This window comes from Neoarius graeffei, chromosome 15 (assembly GCF_027579695.1).
Source record: "Neoarius graeffei isolate fNeoGra1 chromosome 15, fNeoGra1.pri, whole genome shotgun sequence".
NCBI classification, from domain to species: domain Eukaryota; kingdom Metazoa; phylum Chordata; class Actinopteri; order Siluriformes; family Ariidae; genus Neoarius; species Neoarius graeffei.
Genome location: NC_083583.1, coordinates 6158450 through 6180259, shown reverse-complemented (window position 1 = coordinate 6180259; position 21810 = coordinate 6158450). Strand labels below are relative to the sequence as shown.

General features: G+C 39.5%; 1 protein-coding gene across 1 annotated transcript in view; it reads right to left on the bottom strand.

Annotated features, from left to right (window-relative positions):
• crispld2 (cysteine-rich secretory protein LCCL domain containing 2) overlaps nucleotides 1–21810 on the bottom strand; it is a 55332-nt gene that overhangs the window by 14535 nt on the left and 18987 nt on the right. The window contains exons 5-13 of the mRNA XM_060940808.1: nucleotides 14400–14515; nucleotides 13946–14046; nucleotides 10646–10798; nucleotides 9440–9500; nucleotides 9289–9355; nucleotides 9062–9192; nucleotides 7536–7579; nucleotides 7361–7433; nucleotides 5421–5496 (exon numbers count right to left, since the gene is read on the bottom strand). Of these exons, the coding sequence (XP_060796791.1) occupies nucleotides 5421–5496; nucleotides 7361–7433; nucleotides 7536–7579; nucleotides 9062–9192; nucleotides 9289–9355; nucleotides 9440–9500; nucleotides 10646–10798; nucleotides 13946–14046; nucleotides 14400–14515 (822 nt within the window). The remainder of the gene's footprint in view (nucleotides 1–5420; nucleotides 5497–7360; nucleotides 7434–7535; nucleotides 7580–9061; nucleotides 9193–9288; nucleotides 9356–9439; nucleotides 9501–10645; nucleotides 10799–13945; nucleotides 14047–14399; nucleotides 14516–21810) is intronic.

Genomic DNA, 21810 nt, shown 5'->3' with positions numbered 1-21810 from the left:
TACAAATTGTAAATAAAAACAGAATGCAGTAATTTACAAATCTCAAAAACTGATATTGTATTTACAATAGAACATAGACAACATATCAAATGTCGAAAGTGAGACATTTTGAAATTTTCATGACAGCAACGCATCTCAAAAAAGTTGGGACAGGGCCAATAAGAGGCTGGAAAAGTTAAAGGGACAAAAAAGGAACAGCTGGAGGACCAAATTGCAACTCATTAGGTCAACTGGCAATAGGTCATTAACATGACTGGGTATAAAAAGAGCATCTTGGAGTGGCAGCGGCTCTCAGAAGTAAAGATGGGAAGAGGATCACCAATCCCCCTAATTCTGCGCCGACAAATAGTGGAGCAATATCAGAAAGGAGTTCGACAGTGTAAAATTGCAAAGAGTTTGAACACATCATCATCCACAGTGCATATCATCATCAAAAGATTCAGAGAATCTGGAAGAATCTCTGTGCGTAAGGGTCAAGGCCGGGAAACCATACTGGGTGCCCGTGATCTTCGGGCCCTTAGACGGCACTGCATCACATACAGGCATGCTTCTGTATTGGAAATCACAAAATGGGCTCAGGAATATTTCCAGAGAACATTATTTGTGAACACAATTCACCGTGCCATCCGCCGTTGCCAGCTAAAACTCTATAGTTCAAAGAAGAAGCCGTATCTAAACATGATCCAGAAGCGCAGACGTCTTCTCTGGGCCAAGGCTCATTTAAAATGGACTGTGGCAAAGTGGAAAACTGTTCTGTGGTCAGACGAATCAAAATTTGAAGTTCTTTATGGAAATCAGGGACGCCGTGTCATTCGGACTAAAGAGGAGAAGGACGACCCAAGTTGTTATCGGCGCTCAGTTCAGAAGCCTGCATCTCTGATGGTATGGGCATTAGTGCGTGTGGCATGGGCAGCTTACACATCTGGAAAGACACCATCAATGCTGAAAGGTATATCCAGGTTCTAGAGCAACATATGCTCCCATCCAGACGACGTCTCTTTCAGGGAAGACCTTGCATTTTCCAACATGACAATGCCAAACCACATACTGCATCAATTACAGCATCATGGCTGCGTAGAAGAAGGGTCCGGGTACTGAACTGGCCAGCCTGCAGTCCAGATCTTTCACCCACAGAAAACATTTGGCGCATCATAAAACGGAAGATACGACAAAAAAGACCTAAGACAGTTGAGCAACTAGAATCCTACATTAGACAAGAATGGGTTAACATTCCTATCCCTAAACTTGAGCAACTTGTCTCCTCAGTCCCCAGACGTTTACAGACTGTTGTAAAGAGAAAAGGGGATGTCTCACAGTGGGAAACATGGCCTTGTCCCAACTTTTTTGAGATGTGTTGTTGTCATGAAATTTAAAATCACCTAATTTTTCTCTTTAAATGATACATTTTCTCAGTTTAAACATTTGATATGTCATCTATGTTCTATTCTGAATCAAATATGGAATTTTGAAACTTCCACATCATTGCATTCCGTTTTTATTTACAATTTGTACTTTGTCCCAACTTTTTTGGAATCAGGGTTGTAATTCTGGTCTTGATGAGGGATTTGTTTTTCTCTGAATAAATTTATTTCAATTAAAAGGTTGGATTTTTCTCATTTTTTCACTGAGATGAAGCGACTTTAGCAAAAGGTGGATTTTTTAACCCTTTTTATTAATCTTTACAAGGGTTGTGGGGCCAATAATTATTGTTGGTTATGCAGAAAATGAAAAAATCTTTTTTTAAATTTTGCAATTTTAAATTATTCAAAAAGAGGAATATTTGATAAAATATCATACAATACACAAAAATATAATAAAGCCTCAGTATAACTGACAAGTTTTATAATCCAAAAATATAATAATCTATTAACTACATAATTAAATCTGAGTACAATTTGAAAGAGAAAGATCTGAAAAAATCATGAAAAGAAATTTGATTAATAAATTATTTTTTAAATTCTGTATTTTAAATAATAAATCCTAAATTAAAAGTAAATAAATGCGTACTCTCAAAATAATGAGAAGTTTTATAATCCAACAATATATAATGACAATTAAATCTGATTACAACCTGAAAGATCAAACAGTGAAAAAAAATTCTCTAATTCATTAATTATTTACATTTAAAATTCTATCAATCTATTGTTTGGTATTGTTTTGTTTTAGAAGATGTAATCTACCCCAATCACATGATCTACAGTTAAAATCACCTGCTGACTTGGTTATTGTGATTATATCGCAGCACAATTTTAAAAATGATCTGAAGTACCACATATGGGAAAGAACTGAAAGCACGACATATTTGCTGAGCGATTTGGCTCACCGAACAGCGCGCGTTTCATCTCGAGCGCCTGTCAGTGTCTCGGTTTGAGTCTTTGGCCTGGGTTTAGAGTCCGAGTTCTTGAACGAGTGGATGGAAGGTCACCCTGAAACTGTTCTTCTGCTCAGGAATCATGTTCTTACTTTAGTTCTCTCAGACTCTCAACAGCAAACATAGTCACACTCCCCCGTCACTCCCTGTTATTAACTCGAAAATAAATCGCCACACAAATCTTAAAGTCTTAGACAACAGCAGAGCACAGCAAATAATAAGAAATCCATCAGCAAGTTTTAATCAAAATCCTTTTCCAAATCACATTTACAGCATAATGTCCCTCATTAAAGCAAGAAAATTATTTTAAGGTGTTGGAATTGAAACTTGGCTGTCGTCCCCGTTTACTCTTTCTTCCATTAGTTAAGAATTTCAGCCTTAAAATTATACTATAACTACTATAATTATGAAAATGAATGCATTCCGACTCGTTCATAACTCGGAATTTCACGCTTGATAATTTGGGGGGGGGGGGGGGGGGGAGTCAAGTTTTTATTTTGTCCTCTGTTGGTTCAGCAACATGCGCCGCCATTTTGTTTTTCCTCTTCTCACGGTATATGAGCCGATATCCTAGTAGTAGAGTAGCCAATCAGAGTGTGCAATTGCTCATATCCAGTGAATGTGGATAGAATAGTTATACACTTATTTAAAGGTGTTTAAAAGTCATGCAAGCTTTGACAGAGTTTGTCACTTATTGAAATTTAAAAAAAAAAAGGCCTGTCAATCATTCCAGATTCGTACGTCAACTGGCTCATCTGCCGGTTTTATTTGGGAAACGCATCAGTACTTTTTTTGCATTATGTTATTAAAACGTAGAGCTCTTATGCAAAAAAGGTGTAATGTTTAGCAGGTCTGAAATATACATTTTTGAATACCTCGGCACAAAACTAAACCTCCATTATAACCAAACCTCTAGTTATAAGCGGTGTTCCTCAGGGCTCTATTTTAGGCCCACTGTTATTTATTATTTATCTTTTGCCTCTTGGCCATATTTTTAGGAAATGTGGTATTCAGTTTCACTGTTATGCTAATGAGACCCAGCTCCACCTGTCTAAGCCCAATTCTAGTCTTCCACCCTCTTCCCTTTGTGATTGTTTACTCGAAATTAAATATCAGTTGACTTCTAATTTTCTCAGAGTGAACAGTGGGGTGGGGGACAAAAACCAGAAGTTCTCCTCATTTGAACTAAACCTACTTTGGCCAAACCTAACAGTAGTAATGCCAGCAGCGCTTGCCCTGCAGTAAGCGCCTATCCATTTACATAATAAATTGCAAATTTTTGATCACCGTGTACCAACATAAATACATTCTGCTTCACAAGAGTTGGGTATTTTATAGAAAAAAACCCCTGAATTTTCAGAATATGCACTCAGATTTGCACGATATTGCTTAGTTTTGACACAGCGATCGTTTTTCTAAATGTTGACCGTGCAACCGCTGGGCACGGCCATGTTGGATTTTGGTCGAAAGTCAATGACGTGCCACCCCTGTGATTCTAGACTTTAGCTCAGTTTCTATTGGTCGAAACTGGCCAAAATGGATACCAGAGATAGGGAACAATGATGACCCCTGGTGGACCTTTTCACAGTAATTTCAGTCAAATCAGGCCCACGGAAGTGCTAGTGAGAGTCAATAGATGTGCATCCTTATATGGAAAACAATAAAAATCATGGATTCTGGGGGACAGGGGGAAAAAAAGAAGGCTCGGGGATGTGAATCATATTGTTTTGAAGAAGTTACATTGGATTAGGAACATGTAATACATAGCGCTTTTGAGCGTCGCCCTTTGTATAGTAACCTGTGGAACTGTGCTGCCACCTGTTGCCTTGTTGTGCCAACACATGTAGTAAGGGGCGTTTTTATGCCAATTAGGGGAGTTGAAATTGATTTGAGTAGTTTATACCATCTCACTATGCAAATAATTTCAAAATAAATAAGAAAAAAAAACACTGGAGCAAAAGGTTATTTTTAAACTCTGAGTAATTGATAGATGTTTTGGGCACAAGAATTGCTCCTGAAGGTGCTTTACTTTACTTTCTCGAGATGGATGTATATTGCTGGAAGCGGCCAAATGAGGCTGACGGGGAAAAAAAATAAAATAAAATTTAAAAAAATGGAAATTTTCAAATGGCTGTAACTTCTGTTTAACCTCGGGAGGAAATCAAATCAATTTCAAATTCAGAACTTCAGACTCTTTTTGGTATGCCACACTCCTTGATCACAACTAGATTTAAAAATGGCCTGTCATTGCTACGAACAGATTTTCTCTGACTATCCACAATGTCGTCATTTCTGCCTCCTCTCAGGTTAAGAGTTTGGGCGTCATCCTTGACAGTACTCTACACTTTAAGCACATATCACTCGGTCTGCACATTTTCATCTACGCATCATCAATCGTTTACGTCCGTCTCTTTCGCCTCATAGCACTGCTAGTTACATCTCACAATCATTACTGCAATTCTATCCTCTCTGGTCTTCCTCACAAACTCCTCCATAAACTTCAGCTGCCTGCATCATTACCAGAACCCCTTCAGGAGAACATATCGCTCCTGTCCTTCAGCAGCTTCGCTGTCTTCCTGTTAAATACCGTATCAACTACAAGATTCTGCTTCTCACTTTTAAGGCACTTCATAATCTCGCACCTCTGTATCTCTCTGACGTACTTCACATCTGCACACCTTCTCGTAATCTTAGATCATCTTCTTCTTCCATCAATCTCATTACACCTCCAGCTCGTTTGGAAACCATGGGGTTTAGAGCCTTCAGTGGCGTCACTCCTCACCTCTGGAACACTCTTCCTCATGACAATCATAATATTGATTCTCTTCCAACCTTTAAATCCCACCTTAAGAGAGACACCTTTTCAGACTTGCCTGTTCTGTCTGACTTCAGCACTTAACTTTTACAATTTTATTTTTTTGTATTTTAGGTTTTGTATGTTGGTTTTTATTGTGTATTGAAAGGTGTCATTGAGTGCCTTGAAAGGCACCCGTAAATAAAATTCATTATTGTTATTGCTAACACCCAAACATGGAGAGAAACCACTTACGTCAGCGTAGACGCCGGTGCCGATTACTGGAGCCCAATACGAAGGCTGATTCTTACAGCTGGCTGGGCAATTAACCCTGAATAAAACCAAGAAAAGACAATTAAATGGAGAATTAGAGGACAAGAACTTCAGTTCTGTGATGTAGATGTTTCTTCACGGCTAAGAACAAAAGGGTGTGGACTCTGGTCACGTGACCTGGACTTGAGTTAACTCAACCGAATGGAAAAAGAAAACAAAGAAAAAAACGACTCAACTATTTGAGTCCTGAAGTGCTTTTTTTTTTATACCGCAGCAAAGATTAAACATTTTTAATTAAGTAATTACATGAATTACATCCATAAAGTGAGCTACTTCCTGTTGTCACTTAGATTATAGTAGCTATAAACAGTCTTTCCCTTACTAGGCTCTCTCTTTTTACCTCTCGAGATTAAAAAAAAAAAAAAATGTAGTGCGTCATGTGACTGAGAAACCACAAAGAAGCTGAAATGCCTCTGTCCTCAAGATGTCAGCAAACTTGAAGTTGAAGTGTAGCTTTACCTCGGACTATTAAAGCACTAACACTGGAGACTCCTTCCAGAAAACTTCACATCAATAATTTGTATAAATACGCAGGTGATTATAGAAAATTGCGCGTTCTGATTAGTCGAGAGATTTGGAAAATTTCTTAATAATCACCTCAAACGACTCGGCAAAATGGCGTCCAATCGCTTCATCACCGTAAGTGAGACAGAACTACAAACAATGAAAGAAAACGCTGTTCCTAAGAGCACGAAAGATGCTACAAAGTTTGGTCTAAAACATTCAAAGGTAAGGTGGGGTTGTGATTTATTTTATCGATTTCAAAACAAAGGATTTTACGTGATTCGGCGTAGATGAGTGACAAGTCTGCGCCGCAAAGTTATTACATTTACATGCTGCTTTTGAAGACTGAAATAAATTATTTTAATACGATTTTTTTTAAACAAATCACCTGTGTATTTATACTAAAACAATTATCTACCATAAGCTCAGTGAATATCGGTAAATAATAGCCTCGACTTTGTCTCCATTATTATTCACTGAGCCCGAGTTGGATAATTGTTAGACACATTTTTTAAATCTGAGCGTCCGGCGTACAAATCCCAGTGAATGAGTTGTTGCTATAGAAATGATAACGTATTAGAACGAGTGTGTTGATGGAAAGCTGTGATTCTCTGCTGATGTAGAAAATCAAACAACGACCAATCAGAATCCAGAAATCATTCAGGATATCTTTAAATAATATTGGCTGGCGTTGAGTGGTATATCAGATATATTCCATTCAGCTAGAGTGATACTGAATGAGTTAAAGATGAGTTCAAAATCATGCTAGTTGAATGGAATATCTCTGATATACCATGAAAAATGCTAGCCAACATTACTATTAAACATACATATTCGTTTCGGGTGTTCAACGCATCTTTCTCTTTCAAAATTCTCTCAAAATCTTCCATATTTAACAAAGCAAACCTGGCAGCCATTGGTGTTTGTTTACAAATTGTCCCAGTCGCTTGCTAGCGCGGAAGTTTTACATCTCCGATGTGTGACATGTCTTGACAACCAAGCAATATTGTGAACTATATTCAGCACTCATTCTCCATTGGGTAGAGCAACGTAATACACGCAGGATAAGCGACATGCTAACAATAATGCATGCTATCAAACCAAATGTATGAAACCAGCTAGAAGAGAATTTAACACGTTTTTATTCCATTGAAAAAGTGGCCTGTATAATAATATACTATAATTACATTATACTATAATTATACTATAATTACTAAAATTATGAAAAGGAATGCATTGACTTGTTTATAACTCAGGCTTTCAGACACTTCCTTGTTACACGTAAAACGACGACCTGTTCACACTTGTAGAAAGAAAATCCAAAATAAAACTCTTTTCTATAAACAGAAGTGTGTTACCTCGGGCAGGTGGTTTGCTCTTGGCTGAAGGGGCAAATATCAGCCATCCTGGTGTAGCAGTCGATTGATTTTACTGTGAAGCAACGAACAAAGTGCTCATGTTACATCATCTCTGCATGCACCATACAGGAATAATACACAATATTTAACGAATGAGACGATTCAGATCACTTACTTTCCACTTTTGCTACCAGAAACGCGTTGGCGGTTTTATATTTACTGTGAAGAGAAAATGAAGCCGTTTGTTGTTTATTAAGACAGAACCGACTGAGACAGGGGTTCAACATAAACCACAAACAAAATGTTGCTGAATTAATAGTGAGGGGGGGGGGGAGAAATAGCAGTTCAAAATGTGATACAAGTAATAAACGAGACCATTAATGACGACATTGCTCACTCATTCCGGCCCCGTGAGAAATCAAACTTGGGTGGAAGCTACTGTATATGCACCACAGGAAGACCTACCTTCCTGCCAAAAAGAATAAAAATCGGTGAAGAATTGAGAGAGAAGAAGCAATTTTCATGAAATGTGGACAACGCCGGACAACACAAGATGGGATAAACTCATCACCTGTTGGCTGGATGAGCCAACAATACATTCAGTGTCATGCTGCTGGAGGAAAATAATCAGCGCCTGGGTGGTGAAGCAGAGACACCGCTACCACTCCACTGTTTTATTCCTTTTACACCACAAGAATTTGCCAATGATTCCAAGTTTTTATTTATTGGGGAAAAAAAATAACCACATCATACTTTTAGCTCATCCAGCCAACAGGTGATGAGTTTATACCATCATGCGTCGTCCATCCAGTGTCGTCCACATTTCATGAAAATCGCTTCTTCTTTCTCAATTCTTCACTGATTTTTATTCTTTTTGGCAGGAAAGTCGGTCTGCCTGGGGTGCATATACAATAGCTTCCACCCAAATTTGCATAATTGCAATTAATAATGAAGATATGGAGTAATTAATCAATCCCTAACGAGCAGTTTCCACACAAATCGCTTCTTCTCACTCAATTCTTCACAGATTTTGATTCTTTCTGGTATGAAGGTAGGGGTACCTAGGGTGCATAGAACTTCTACCCAGATTTGCTTCATTACAATTATTAATGAAGTTATGGACTAATTAAGCCTTAATGAGCAGTTCAACAAAAGTCGCTTCTTCTCCTCACCATTTTGGATTCTTTCCGGTAAATAGGTCGGGATTCCTAGGGTGGATATCGCTTCTATATATAGCTTGTATATAGTGTATATAGCTTGCAACATTTATTGCGCACTTTAGATCGTTCCTTCTGGACTAGACGGGGCTGGAGTGAGCGACGCCCTCATTGACAGTCTCGTTCTTTGTTTAATTTGTCTATCGTTACATTCAACGTTCAGTTTTTGGAATTTGTATAATTAAAAAAAAAAAAAAGTGGTACATTTTCCTTTTTTCCACACAATATCCATGGGGAGTGTAAACTTTTGCACTAACTGTACCATATAGCATAATTCATTCTTTGACTCAAAATATATACAATAAAACGTACTGACTGTACAAACGACACAGTAGAAAGTTGTTGAAAATACAATTTTGTTTATATGTTTATGTATTAACAAAAAAAAAAAAAAGGGCCGGAAATTACTTCCACAGAATAACTGTCTGATTTAAATTGTGTGTGAGTTTTATGAGATATAAAAGAATCGCTGAGCTCCTCGTACCTCAAAGACTCGACGCCGTTCTTTGTGGCTTTAACAAAGAACGGGAAACTGTCCTTCCTTGCGACTTCCACCAAACCGCCGTTATTATCAATGACCCCGTAATGGATCGCAGCCCGGCAAATACTGGATTGCTGGAAAAAAAAATACATGTTCAGACTCAAAATAATGCAAAGGGGGGGGGGGGGGGGGGGGGGGAATCTGCACTGAGATGGCCCTGGGAGACGTACCACATCGTAGTACAGCGTGCCCCACACTTTAGCGTTGCTGTATAAGCAGTTAGCGGGGCAGTTGTACCTGCAGGAAGTGACACGAGGTTTAATCAGTGGATTTATACGGTTATGATTACTGAAAATATTTGCATCGAGATGCCTGACTGACCTGTTACAGGTTACGCCTTTGCACTTATCCCGCATCTTCGTCTCACACTTGATGTTTTGAGCTGCAGCAGAAAGAAAAAAAAATGTAGACACAAGACAAGCAAAAGCCCCTCCCCCGATAAAGTCAACACAAAGTCGAGTTCCTGTTACGACCCCAAAGTAACCGCACGCCCTGAAGCAAAGTGCTTTATTCCTCTTATACCACCACAACATACCAACACATACAATTCTAATTATTCGATCCACATTCACTGGATATAAGCAGTTGCACATTCTGATTGGCGACTCTACTACTAGGATATCAGCTCAGATACCGTGAGTAGAGAAAAACAAAATGGCGGCGCATATTGCTGAACAAACCGAGGACAAAATAAAAAATACTCATAAACAAAACCCCAAAAAATACAAAAACAAAGCAACAAAATATGGAATAAACTTATTTGATGGTAAGAACGTATCTTTATTTTTCAAGATATTGCATTTTTCACAAATTGTTCCTGTCATTTCGTCAGTTTGTTTACATTCTAAGCGGAAATTATTTTGTCAGACATTTTGTATCAAGTTTTTATTTGTCGAATTTGCAAAAAATAAAATGCTCTGTTTGTCGAAATGCAGTGAACGTGGCTAGAATAAAACAGTTATTCCACTCAATCTCGGTGCTACGCGTCTCGTCGGCTATCAGCTCAGGTACGACTCGATTTCATGGAATAACTGTTAAATGTATTACAAAACAACATTTCATGATTTTTCATCTGTTTATAGTTACATTTAAATGTTATTGAACATCCCAAAGTTTGAGCAGCGACAAAAAAATTGTCGTTTCCTCACCAGCCTCCTTTTTCCTGTCTTGATATTAATAAAACAAAAAACCTGCACTGTCACGTCACAAACAATAACAACAACAACATGTAAACACCTTTCCAGAACAGTTACAGCTTTACCTCGGACACTGGAGACTCCTTCCATGAAATGTTACAGAGACGTCTCCTCAACTACACGCTTTTTACAGGGTTGTTTTTTGTTTTTAAACGTAGCTCATCCGCTATACAAGTCTCTATGAATAAGCAGTTACTATAGAAACGATAAAGTATTAGAACAAGCGCTTGCTTTGAAATATAGCTGTAACTACCATCAGAGCTGCCATTATAGAAAACTAATCATCCTTTAAGATTACGATGATTTAAATGTATAAATAAACAGCTCTTACTCAGGAAGTTGGAGCGAGTGGACTTGGACGGCATGGGCTTTTTGGGCGGGGTGGTTTTGGATTTCGGTTTAGACGGCGCGATCTCCGTCTGTACAGGAATCTGAGGCTTCTCCACCTCGTTCATGTCTGAAGTCTCAGGGCGTTGAGGAGTTCCTGAAAGAAGCCATGAAGTATAAATTAGCAAAGTGGACAACGATAAGTGACTTAAAGTGCCATTCCACCATTGGATGTATTCTTTGGCATAAAATACAATATATTTTGACAACATATATAAATGGTATCACTAGATAGAGAAATCTTTTAGCTTCAAAATTATATATCAAACATAATTTTTTGACAACGGCAAGTATATTAATTTTGCGACCAAAGTCACCTACCCTTTTAATTTCCGCGCGTGATGTCATTGGCAGGTTCCCCTTCTTGTGTACCACGTGACGTGGCACATATTATCAGCAATGGCAGATAGAACGCGATAAAAATAATACCAATAAACCTAGCTAATACCAATAAATCTAGCTAACTAAAAGATTAACTCAAAATTTTTCGCAATTTTTTTTGGCCCCCATATACGAGGAGAAATGACTCTCTCACTTTGGGGGTTTCCTGGTCTAAAAATAGACCGACACGTGGTACACAAGAAGGGGAACCTGCCGATGACATCACGTTTCACTACCGTGCGGAAATTAAAAGGGTACGTGACTTTGGTCGCAAAATTAATATACTTGTCGTTGTCAAAAAATTATGTTTGATATATCATTTTGAAGCTAAAAGATTTCTCTGTCTAGTCATGTTGTCATAAAATATATTGTATTTTATGCCAAAGAATACATCCAATGGTGGAATGGCACTTTAAGGTGTTTTTATCATCATCATCATGGGTTGCATCCCTATAAGATTTTACATCTGACTGGAAGCGGTTGTAAACCAGCTGTGAGGTTTTTTTTTCCTTCGTTAGGTTTGGTCACAACAGAGCTTCTAACATTTATAAACCTTCACCATTTCAAAACTTCCATAATGTCCAGTACTTTTTACCTCTCGACTTGTCATGTCACAAGTTGCTGGGAGAGAGAAAAAAAAAAAACATTCAGGACTAAGTACCAGTGAAAAAATAAGTCTTGGTGAGCAAATACGAGACATACGAGATGTTGAATCAAAAATATGAAATATTTCTTTGCTAATATTCCGATGTTGTGATGGAGCAGCTCACATTCGCTTGATTTTCAGCAAAGACAACCATTCTAATCACCATCAATCACACTAATGTTTATTTCATCTGATTACTGATAACAAATCTAGACATGGCCTAATGGTGAGAGAAGCAGCTTTGGGACCAAAAGGTTGCTGGTTTGATTCCCTGGACCAGCAGAAACAACTGAAGTGCGCTTGAGGAAGGCACGAAACCCTCAAACTGCTCCCCAGGCTGATCTGGGTTTGTTGTACATCCACTAAATGTCTGTGATGTAATCTAAGCGAGCTAGGCTTGTTACCTAGCGGATACTAGCTAGAACTGGTAAGAACGTTGTTATGGTTACCGTGTGCATTAATGTTCTTCTTTAGAGCAAAATCTTCCTAACCAACTAATACTGTTTAGTATAAATACACAGGTCATTATAGAAAATTGTGCACTCTGATTGGTCAGCAAGTTCAGACTATTTCTCGATAATCACCTTGAGCGACTCGGCAAAATGGCGTCCAATCGCTTCGTCACCGTAAGCGAGGAAGAATTACAAATGATGAAAGAAAACGCTGTTCCTAAAAGCACTAAAGATGCTACGAAGTTTGGTCTGAAACTATCCAAAGGGAAGCTGGAGTGGTGATTTATTTTACTGATTTCAAAACAAAGGATTTTATGTGACTCGGCGTAGATAAGTGACAAGTCTGCGCCGCAAAGTTATTACATTTACATACCACTTTTGAAGTTTGAAATATTTTTAAATGTTTTTTTAATCATCACCTGTGTATTTATGCTAAAATTATTATCCACCTCAGGCTCAGTGAACCTCGACTTCATCTCAGCTATTATTCACCGATATTCACTTCACCTTCGGCGAATAATTGTTCGTTGCACTGCAAAAAAATGATCTCATTAAAAGCAAATATCTTGAATAAAGGTGAACTTATCTAATATTTCTTATTAGAAGATTATTTGGACTCAAATATAAGATTATTTAGCTTACTTTTAGATGCTTCTCCTCATTTCGAGCTTTAAATTGTCGTATTCTGTTGGCAGATAATTTTGCTAATTTTAAGCATTTTAATTTTAAGCAAAATTATCTGCCAACAGAATGACAATTTAAAGCTCGAAATGAGGAAACGCGTCTAAAATGAAGCTAAATACTCTTATATTTGAGTCCAAATAATCTTCTAATGAGAAATATTAGATAAATTCACCCATAAAGATATTTTCTTTAAACAAGATATGATTTTTTGCAGTGTATAATTTATTTTCTTATTTATTGACGAGCTGGGTTACTTCCTCTATGGCTTAATTTCATGTCATTTTCCTTCTCAGGATAAATTCGTTGTAAGGTCGCCTGTCAGTGAAGCTCGTTATGCGGCTTCAACTTTTATTATTAATTTGTGGAGGAGTAAAAAGAGAATAGTTCATCTCTGAATATTGTGTGAATCATGGGAAGGATCTAATTAATCCTGAATTCAGATTGATGTGATGCGACAAAGAGGCTAGAAGTCTTTTTGGTGATTAAGAGATAACAGGAGTAGTAGTAGTAGTAGTAGTAGTAGTAGTAGTAGTGAAGTGGGTGGGACAAGTGATGCAAAAATATTTAAATATATGCAACTGGGATGAAGAATTTTAAGAATTATTAATGATAAGACGTGGTAGAATCCATTTGGGGGTTTTTTAAGAAACACGCTGTGAGGCATCACCTAATTTTGGTTCCTCTGAGATATTTATCTGTAAATCACAGCTCATGATTGGGGCGCCATACCATAAATCCGGGGACCCGGGTTCGATTCCGACCTGAGGTCATTTCCCGATCCCTCCCCGTCTCTCTCTCCCGCTCATTTCCTGTCCTGTCTCTACACTGTCCTATCCAATAAAGGTGAAAAAAAATCTTTAAAAAAAAAAAAATGATTGGGTCGGTGTTGAAGTGCTGGACAACTGCGGCCAAAAATAAAGCTTCATTGTTAATCTTTGTCTTTTTAAAGTCTGAAATTGTATCACACATTAAACCTAACAAGCCAGAAAAGACAAGCTGCCTACAAATCCCCAAGCCGTTCTTTAGAGTCAGATGAATTATGGACCATGTTGACCTTCACATAATTAAACATAAATCTTACCCTTGTAGCACAGGTTGTCTTTGCAGACTCCTCCGTAGCTGGGAGGACACTGAGAACATGGACGTCCGTGCTGGTAGGGTGCCTCTCCGATCCAGTTTCCCCTAATGGAGACCACACAGCCAGGTCAGAACCAAACATGGAGCAATTATATAACCTCCAGGCTTGACAGTGAACTTAATTGCTGTAATGCTCGGCACATTTTTTACAAAGTCAGGTTCTCCAGAAAACACCATCCAAATAGCAACCAGCAATTAAATTACTGCGAAAACCTGGAAATAATCAGCTTGCCGAGCATTAGTCTTGTCCTAACTTGAGTCATTTTCCTACGAGACAGAACATTGTGATTAAGAAGTTTCTACCGTCCAGTCCTTTTATCTAAAAGAGCCCAGGATTAGGTGATCCATTATATTTCATTATGCTAAGTGGAAAGTGTTAGCTGGTGCACATGACTTACTTTGGCGAGTAGTTGCACACGAGGTAGACGGCGTTCTCCCATACCTCCCCCCACACATTCATGCTTGGACACACGTGGACAGCACAACCCACGCGGTTACTGGTGGCCCAGACGATCTGCAAAACAATCAGAGACGTCCATGAACACCATGGTCTACACAAAAACCCGAGCGTAACAGATTTGCACGGGCATTGTGCTGCCACTCCGATGACTTCCTGGTATTTTTCTGCAGCTTCCTGGCTTTCCTGAAGGTCACGAGGTCAAGACTGTTTTATCCATTATGAATCAGAAGGAGCGAGTGGAAGGAAAACTTGTGTCATGATCAGAATCTTGTGTTAAGACATGGAACATAGAACTGAAGTGCACACTTCTGAGGGCTGAAAACGTCCTCGTGAGATTCTTTAAGTCATTGTTTGAGATACAGCAGAAGGAGGGGGAAAAAATATATATCTGAGCACGAAACACACAATTATATAAATAACTGGTCTGTTCTTGTTCCTCCAAATTTGCAGAACATGCAGCTTTTCTGCAGCTCTGTCATTTGGCTCAGTTCAGCAGCTCACATCTACAAAAATAAGAAAAAATATCCAATAACTGATTCACTTCCAGCAGTGAGTCAATTCAAAGTCAAATCACTTTCTCTAAAGAGCTCGCTTGGATGCAGACCGACACCACCTTCTCAGACCCAAGCGTAATCGCTGTGTTCATGAAGGCATTTCCCCATCTCATCTCATCTCATTATCTCTAGCCGCTTTATCCTTCTACAGGGTCGCAGTCAAGCTGGAGCCTATCCCAGCTGACTACGGGCGAAAGGCGGGGTACACCCTGGACAAGTCGCCAGGTCATCACAGGGCTGACACATAGACACAGACAACCATTCACACTCACATTCACACCTACGCTCAATTTAGAGTCACCAGTTAACCTAACCTGCATGTCTTTGGACTGTGGGGGAAACCGGAGCACCCGGAGGAAACCCACGCGGACACGGGGAGAACATGCAAACTCCGCACAGAAAGGCCCTCGCCGGCCACGGGGCTCGAACCCGGACCTTCTTGCTGTGAGGCGACAGCACTAACCACTACACCACCGTGCCGCCCTAAGGCATTTCCTAATTTGCATAAACATGAATATTCGTAGAACACAGTGTCATTAATGACGGTAAAGAAATTAGAGAAAGATGAACCATCTTTACTCATATTAAACAATACATTATTATATTTTTAGTACAAGATTATTTAAAAATTGTGTAAAATTTGCTCAATCTTTTGGTATTTTTTTTAATTGGCAATCTCCTCATTTCTACATGTTGGTTTGTAATCCATCAAAGATTAAGGTTATTCATTTGTTTTACCTTCCAGTTCTCCAATTCACACACCAGTGTAGAATTTCTGACAGTTGGCAATCTAAAGATCCAACCCACTTCAGAGGAGAGACACCTTGGTATCATCCTTGACCATCATCTAACATTTAAGACTCATGTCAATACAGTACGCCAGTCAGCGTCCCAGTACCAGTCCCTAACAACCACTGGGAGAATCAGAAAATACCTTTCTGATCATGAATGTGAACATTTCATCATCATCATCATCTTATTCCATACTCTTCTAGAGCTTCAGACACCATTTTCCTCCATTTGGACCCACCAGCTGTCTTTCTTTTTGCCTCGTGTAGTGAGGCTAGTCCACTTCCAGATGTTATCCTTTGCCTCCGGAGGGTCTGCCTTCAGTTCCTCCTTCTAGGACATGTCTCTCCAGGGAATTATAGTCTCTGGAGATATGTCCATCGTAGCGCAGCTTCCTCATGATTATCATGCTTAATCATCACTGGTTTGGTGTTTATTCTTTCCAGGATGGTGTTATTGGTTATTCTTTCAGTGTAAGATACCCTGAGGATTCTTCTATATGTCCACATCTCAAATACTGTCCATTTCTTTTCATCTGCTGCTTTGAGTGTCCATGTCTCACATCCATAGAGTGCAACTGACCATACCTGTTGATGCTTACAGCGCTAGCGGTCTTTCCATATGTTCCAGAGTTTACTACAGATGGAGCGTGCCATTCCTATTCTCCTCCTTATTTCTATACTGCATTCATTTGTGCTATTTAATTCTGCCCCAAGGTATGTGAATCAATGCACTTGTTCAATTTTATTTGACCTGATTATTTATATAATCTGCTTGTATGGGTATCTTACTAACCACCATAACCTTGGTTTTCTTGACACTCACCAGCACTCCATAATCTGCCGAGGCCTGAGCCACACGATCTAGAAGAGCTTGTAGGTCTTCTTTGGTTATGGCTAGGAGGGAGCGCGATCCTCATGACTGCCTCGATGTAGATATTAAAGAGGTGTGGGGAGAGAATGCATGTGAACATTTAGTTCATGCATTAAATTTCATCGAATGTCGACTCCTACAGTGCCATTCTCTACGGCCTCCCAACAACAGAGATCAAGAAACTACAGCAGCCCGAGCCAATCATCTCAAGAACCAAGAAGTCCCGAAATATTACACCAGTCTTGAGGCAGCTTCACGGGCTGCCAGTAGAAGAAAGATTTTATATAAGATCTTGTTCGCAACAAAGTTATAAATAGCATTGCTCCTGTTGGCATCATGGATCTTTGACATGAATACAAGCCAGCGCATGCTCTACAGTAGGGGTTTTCAACCTTTTCTATATTAAGGCCCACCTTAAAGCATACTTGTAACGAGTCAGGGCCCATAAAAAAAAAAATCCCCAAATATTTTGGCTCATCTATTCTTTTAGAATCTAATAATCTACTGTAAAGTGTATTAATGGGATGCAACATCACTTCCTGTTATAGATGGAGCCCAGGAATTAAATAAATGCAATAAAAACAAACTGTTTTTAATTGTAGGTATTTGTATGGATGTAAAACTGTATGGATGTGCCAGAAGCCAAACCATGCATGCAGAGCATTCTCAGTCAAAAACGATTTATAATCCAAAAGTGGAGTCTGGTCCATTAACACAAAAACTTATTGCCATGTTTGTGTTCAGCACACAGCAAGTTATTAAAACCAAGAAGTGGAGATAGAACCCACTCAATGGGATTAGATCCTAAAAGTAGATAAAGAGAACCCAGTTAAACAATGAGACAAAAACATTGTACTTGGTCATTTATTTATTGAGGAAAATGATCCAATATTACATATCTGTGATTGGCAAAAGTATGTGAACCTCTAGGATTAGCAGTTAATTTGAAGGTGAAATTAGAGTCAGGTGATTTCAATCAATGGGATGACAATCAGGTGTGAGTGGGCACCCTGTTTTATTTAAAGAACAGGGATCTATCAAAGTCTGATCTTCACAACACACGTTTGTGGAAGTGCATCATGGCACGAACAAAGGAGATTTTTGAGGACCTCTAAAAAAGCGTTGTTGACGCTCATCAGGCTGGAAAAGGTTACAAAACCATCTCTAAAGAGTTTGGACTCCACCAATCCACAGTCAGACAGATTGTGTACAAATGGAAGTTCAAGACCATTGTTACCCTCCCCAGGAGTGGTCAACCAACAAAGATCACTCCAAGAGCAAGGCGTGTAATAGTCAGTGAGGTCAGAAAGGAGCCCAGGGTAACTTCTAAGCAACTGAAGGCCTCTCTCACATTGGCTAATTTTAAATGTTCATGAGTCCACCATCAGGAGAACACGGAACAACAATGGTGTGCATGGCAGGGTTGCCACTGCTCTCCAAAAAGAACATTGCTGCTCATCTGCAGTTTGCTAAAGATCACGTGGACAAGCCAGAAAGCTATTGGAAAAATATTTTGTGGACAGATGAGACCAAAATAGAACTTTTTGGTTTAAATGAGAAGCGTTATGTTTGGAGAAAGGAAAACACTGCATTCCAGCATAAGAACCTTATCCCATCTGTGAAACATGGTGGTGGTAGTATCATGGTTTGGGCCTGTTTTGCTGCATCTGGACCAGGACGGCTTGCCATCATTGATGGAACAATGAATTCTGAATTATACCAGTGAATTCTAAAGGAAAATGTCAGGACATCTGTCCATGAACTGAATCTCAAGAGAAGGTGGGTCATGCAGCAAGACAACGACCCTAAGCACACAAGTCGTTCTGCCAAAGAATGGTTAAAGAAGAATAAAGGTAATGTTTTGGAATGGCCAAGTCAAAGTCCTGACCTTAATCCAATCAAAATGTTGTGGAAGGACCTGAAGCGAGCAGTTCATGTGAGGAAACCTACCAACATCCCAGAGTTGAAGCTGTTCTGTACGGAGGAACGGGCTAAAATTCCTCCAAGCCGGTGTGCAGGACTGATCAACAGTTACCGCAAACATTTAGCTGCAGTTATTGCTGCACAAGGGGGTCACACCAGATACTGAAAGCAAAGGTTCACGTACTTATGCCACTCACCGATATGTAATATTGGATCATTTTCCTCAATAAATAAATGACCAAGTATAATATTTTTGTCTCATTTGTTTAACTGGGTTCTCTTTATCTACTTTTAGGACTTGTATGAAAATCTGATGATGTTTTAGGTCATATTTATGCAGAAATATAGAAAATTCTAAAGGGTTCACAAACTTTCAAGCACCACTGTAATTATACCACCCGAGACAGGTATTCCCTAAATATTGCGCTAAACTTTTAATATAGTAGACACACACAATATATCGTTTCCACGAAACTATACAGTGTCCCGATACGCTTCAGATCAAAACGACGGCATGTTTTTATAAATTTATTCAGCATTTTAATGAGAATAATTCTAACTGGCTGGTAAAACTGCAAGACAGAGTTTATTCACAGGACTATAATAAGCTAAAAGAGTGTAAGAAAAAGGTGCTTTTCAATGAAAAAGTACAAATACAAAACTATTCATAAACTGGATATGATAATCATGTAAATGAATCATTTTACTGTCATTTAAACATTATATTGGAGTCCAAATCCAGAGTAAGGAAGGAAGAAAGGTACGTTGACTTTTTTTGGACTTTTGTATCTCTCGCTTCCCCGGATCGATGGGTCCGCAGGGGCCCTAAAGAGACCCCATGGGCTCCTTTCACTCCGAGCGGAAAGAGCTGCACCTGAAATGCGACCAATATCATTTCCCGTGAGCTCATACTGTCTTTTTCATCCTCCACGCAAATAAAGCAGCACTGGTGCACGTTGCATCGACTCTGATCTTAAACCCGGAGGCTTTTTCCTGCTGAACGCAGGCACAATGGAGTTCATCCAGTGCAGCTACACTGCAGGAGCCAGGACTGTTTTACTAGTAAATGAATGGAGTTTCTGACTCAGCGCTTTCTTTGCTCATGTACAGTTCAAAGCCCACAGTGGGTTTGTGTGCAGTCCAACAGAGCAGTGGGATTTAAAAAAAAAAAAAAAAAGGGGGAGAGCAGACAAGCGAGTGGATCACATTTAACCCCACCTCACAGTCAAGTTCCAAATTTTTAGCATCCTTAAGGAAAAAGGGCAGAAAGGTCATTTTCTGCTCAAATATGCTGAAATAATATTGGTGCTCCAAGAAGCTTGTGAAAAGCAGTAGCTGAACTGTCATAAGAGCTTTCTGGGCAAAAAAAAGCAGACTGAACAAAAGAAAAAGTCCCCAAACCACAAACGTGATGGAGGATTATTAACTTTCTGGGCTCTCTTGTGAAGACTGGTGGCATCATGAATGACCAAGTGCCGAGTACGAGGAAATCTGGTCGTCTCGGTCAAGACGTTACAACTAACCACAAATGGATCTTTCAACATGATCATGACGATGAATAAACACCCAAACCAACAGAGAAATGGATGGACGTCATGTTTAAAATCTGAAAATGGTCTCGATAAACAAACAGTTTCAATATTACATGAAAGGACACTGAGGTCACCAGATATCAACTGTGCCAGTTAGGTATGCGTTATTCCCGAAACTGGAACTCTATCAGTCGGATACTGTATTCATTTCCGTAAAAATTGCTCCAATACCAACATCACCTGATATTGTGCATGGCATTTTCCTCTGTCTTGCAAGAACAGTATTATGTGGACGAATTAGATGTGATCATTTTGACGTCCTGAGGGTCGCTTTTCTCCGTTTTGGGACCGTTTTCCTCCCTCTTGAGGTAAACAGTACAGCCCAACGGAAACCGGAAACAACCGAACGTGAGGGAGGAGCTTTAACTAATTAGCATAACTATGTAACTGCGTCACACCAAGATGGCGACACCACCAAGAAAACATCGTGGCTCTGCATCAACGTCGGAGAGTTTTGAGCCGCAGGGATTTGCGTGATTTGTGCTTGATGTTTGCGAATAGATCCATGAAACAAAAATATATAGACGAATATTTATATCTTTTCTCTGTTCCTGCTTTTGCGTTCTCGTTCCTTTCTCTGCAAGATCAAAACATTAGGTGTGTAACTCCATACTCGCTACCATGGAGTCGAGCCCATGCATTCCAAGGCTAAGACAGCTAAGCGTGAGCGAGAATGATTTAGTTATCTGTACAGAAAAATGACACGTCATCTAACCTTGCTAATTGTATACAATAATATTACATAAAATTTAACCCTAAAATTGCTTAAAAGGAAAACCTAGAACATAACTAGAAAGTATTTAAAAACAAAAGTTAATAAAACAATCTAAATATGAGGCTGGCACGGTGGTGTAGTGGTTAGCGCTGTCGCCTCACAGCAAGAAGGTTCTGGGTTCAAACCCAATGGCCGGCGAGGGCCTTTCTGTGCGGAGTTTGCATGTTCTCCCCGTGTCCGCGTGGGTTTCCTCCGGGTGCTCCGGTTTCCCCCACAGTCCAAAGACATGCGGTGAGGATAATTGGTGGCTCTGAATTGAGCGTAGGTGTGAATGTGAGTGTGAATGGTTGTTTGTCTCCGTGTGTCAGCCCTGCGATGACCTGGCGACTTGTCCAGGGTGTACCCCGCCTTTCGCCCGTAGTCAGCTGGGATAGGCTCCAGCTTGCCCGCGACCCTGCACAGGATAAGTAGTTATGGATAACGGATGGATGGCTCCAAATATAAACATTAATGATGAAAAGCCTCTTTAAAAAGATGTCTTGAGTAACTTCTTCAAATTATCTACAGATTCTGCGTTGCGAAGCTCCTTAGGTTATTTGTTCCATAGTTTGGGTGCCGCAGATCCAAAAGCGCAGTCACCCAGTGTAGTGAGTGTTCTAACTCCTGATGGCTATAATAAGAGTTCACTATTAGACCTGAGGCTATAATGTGATGGAGGTCTAGTATACAGTCCAGGGCTCAGCCATGTATAGCTTTATAAGTTAACAATATCTTAAAATCAGTGCGAAATTTAATGGGAAACCAAAGTAAATCTTTGAGCACTGGCGTAATTTAAGATGCATCCTTTTCCGTTGCGTTCTCCGTTGCTGCGCTGCATTTTTGGTTCAAGCTGGGAAACAATTT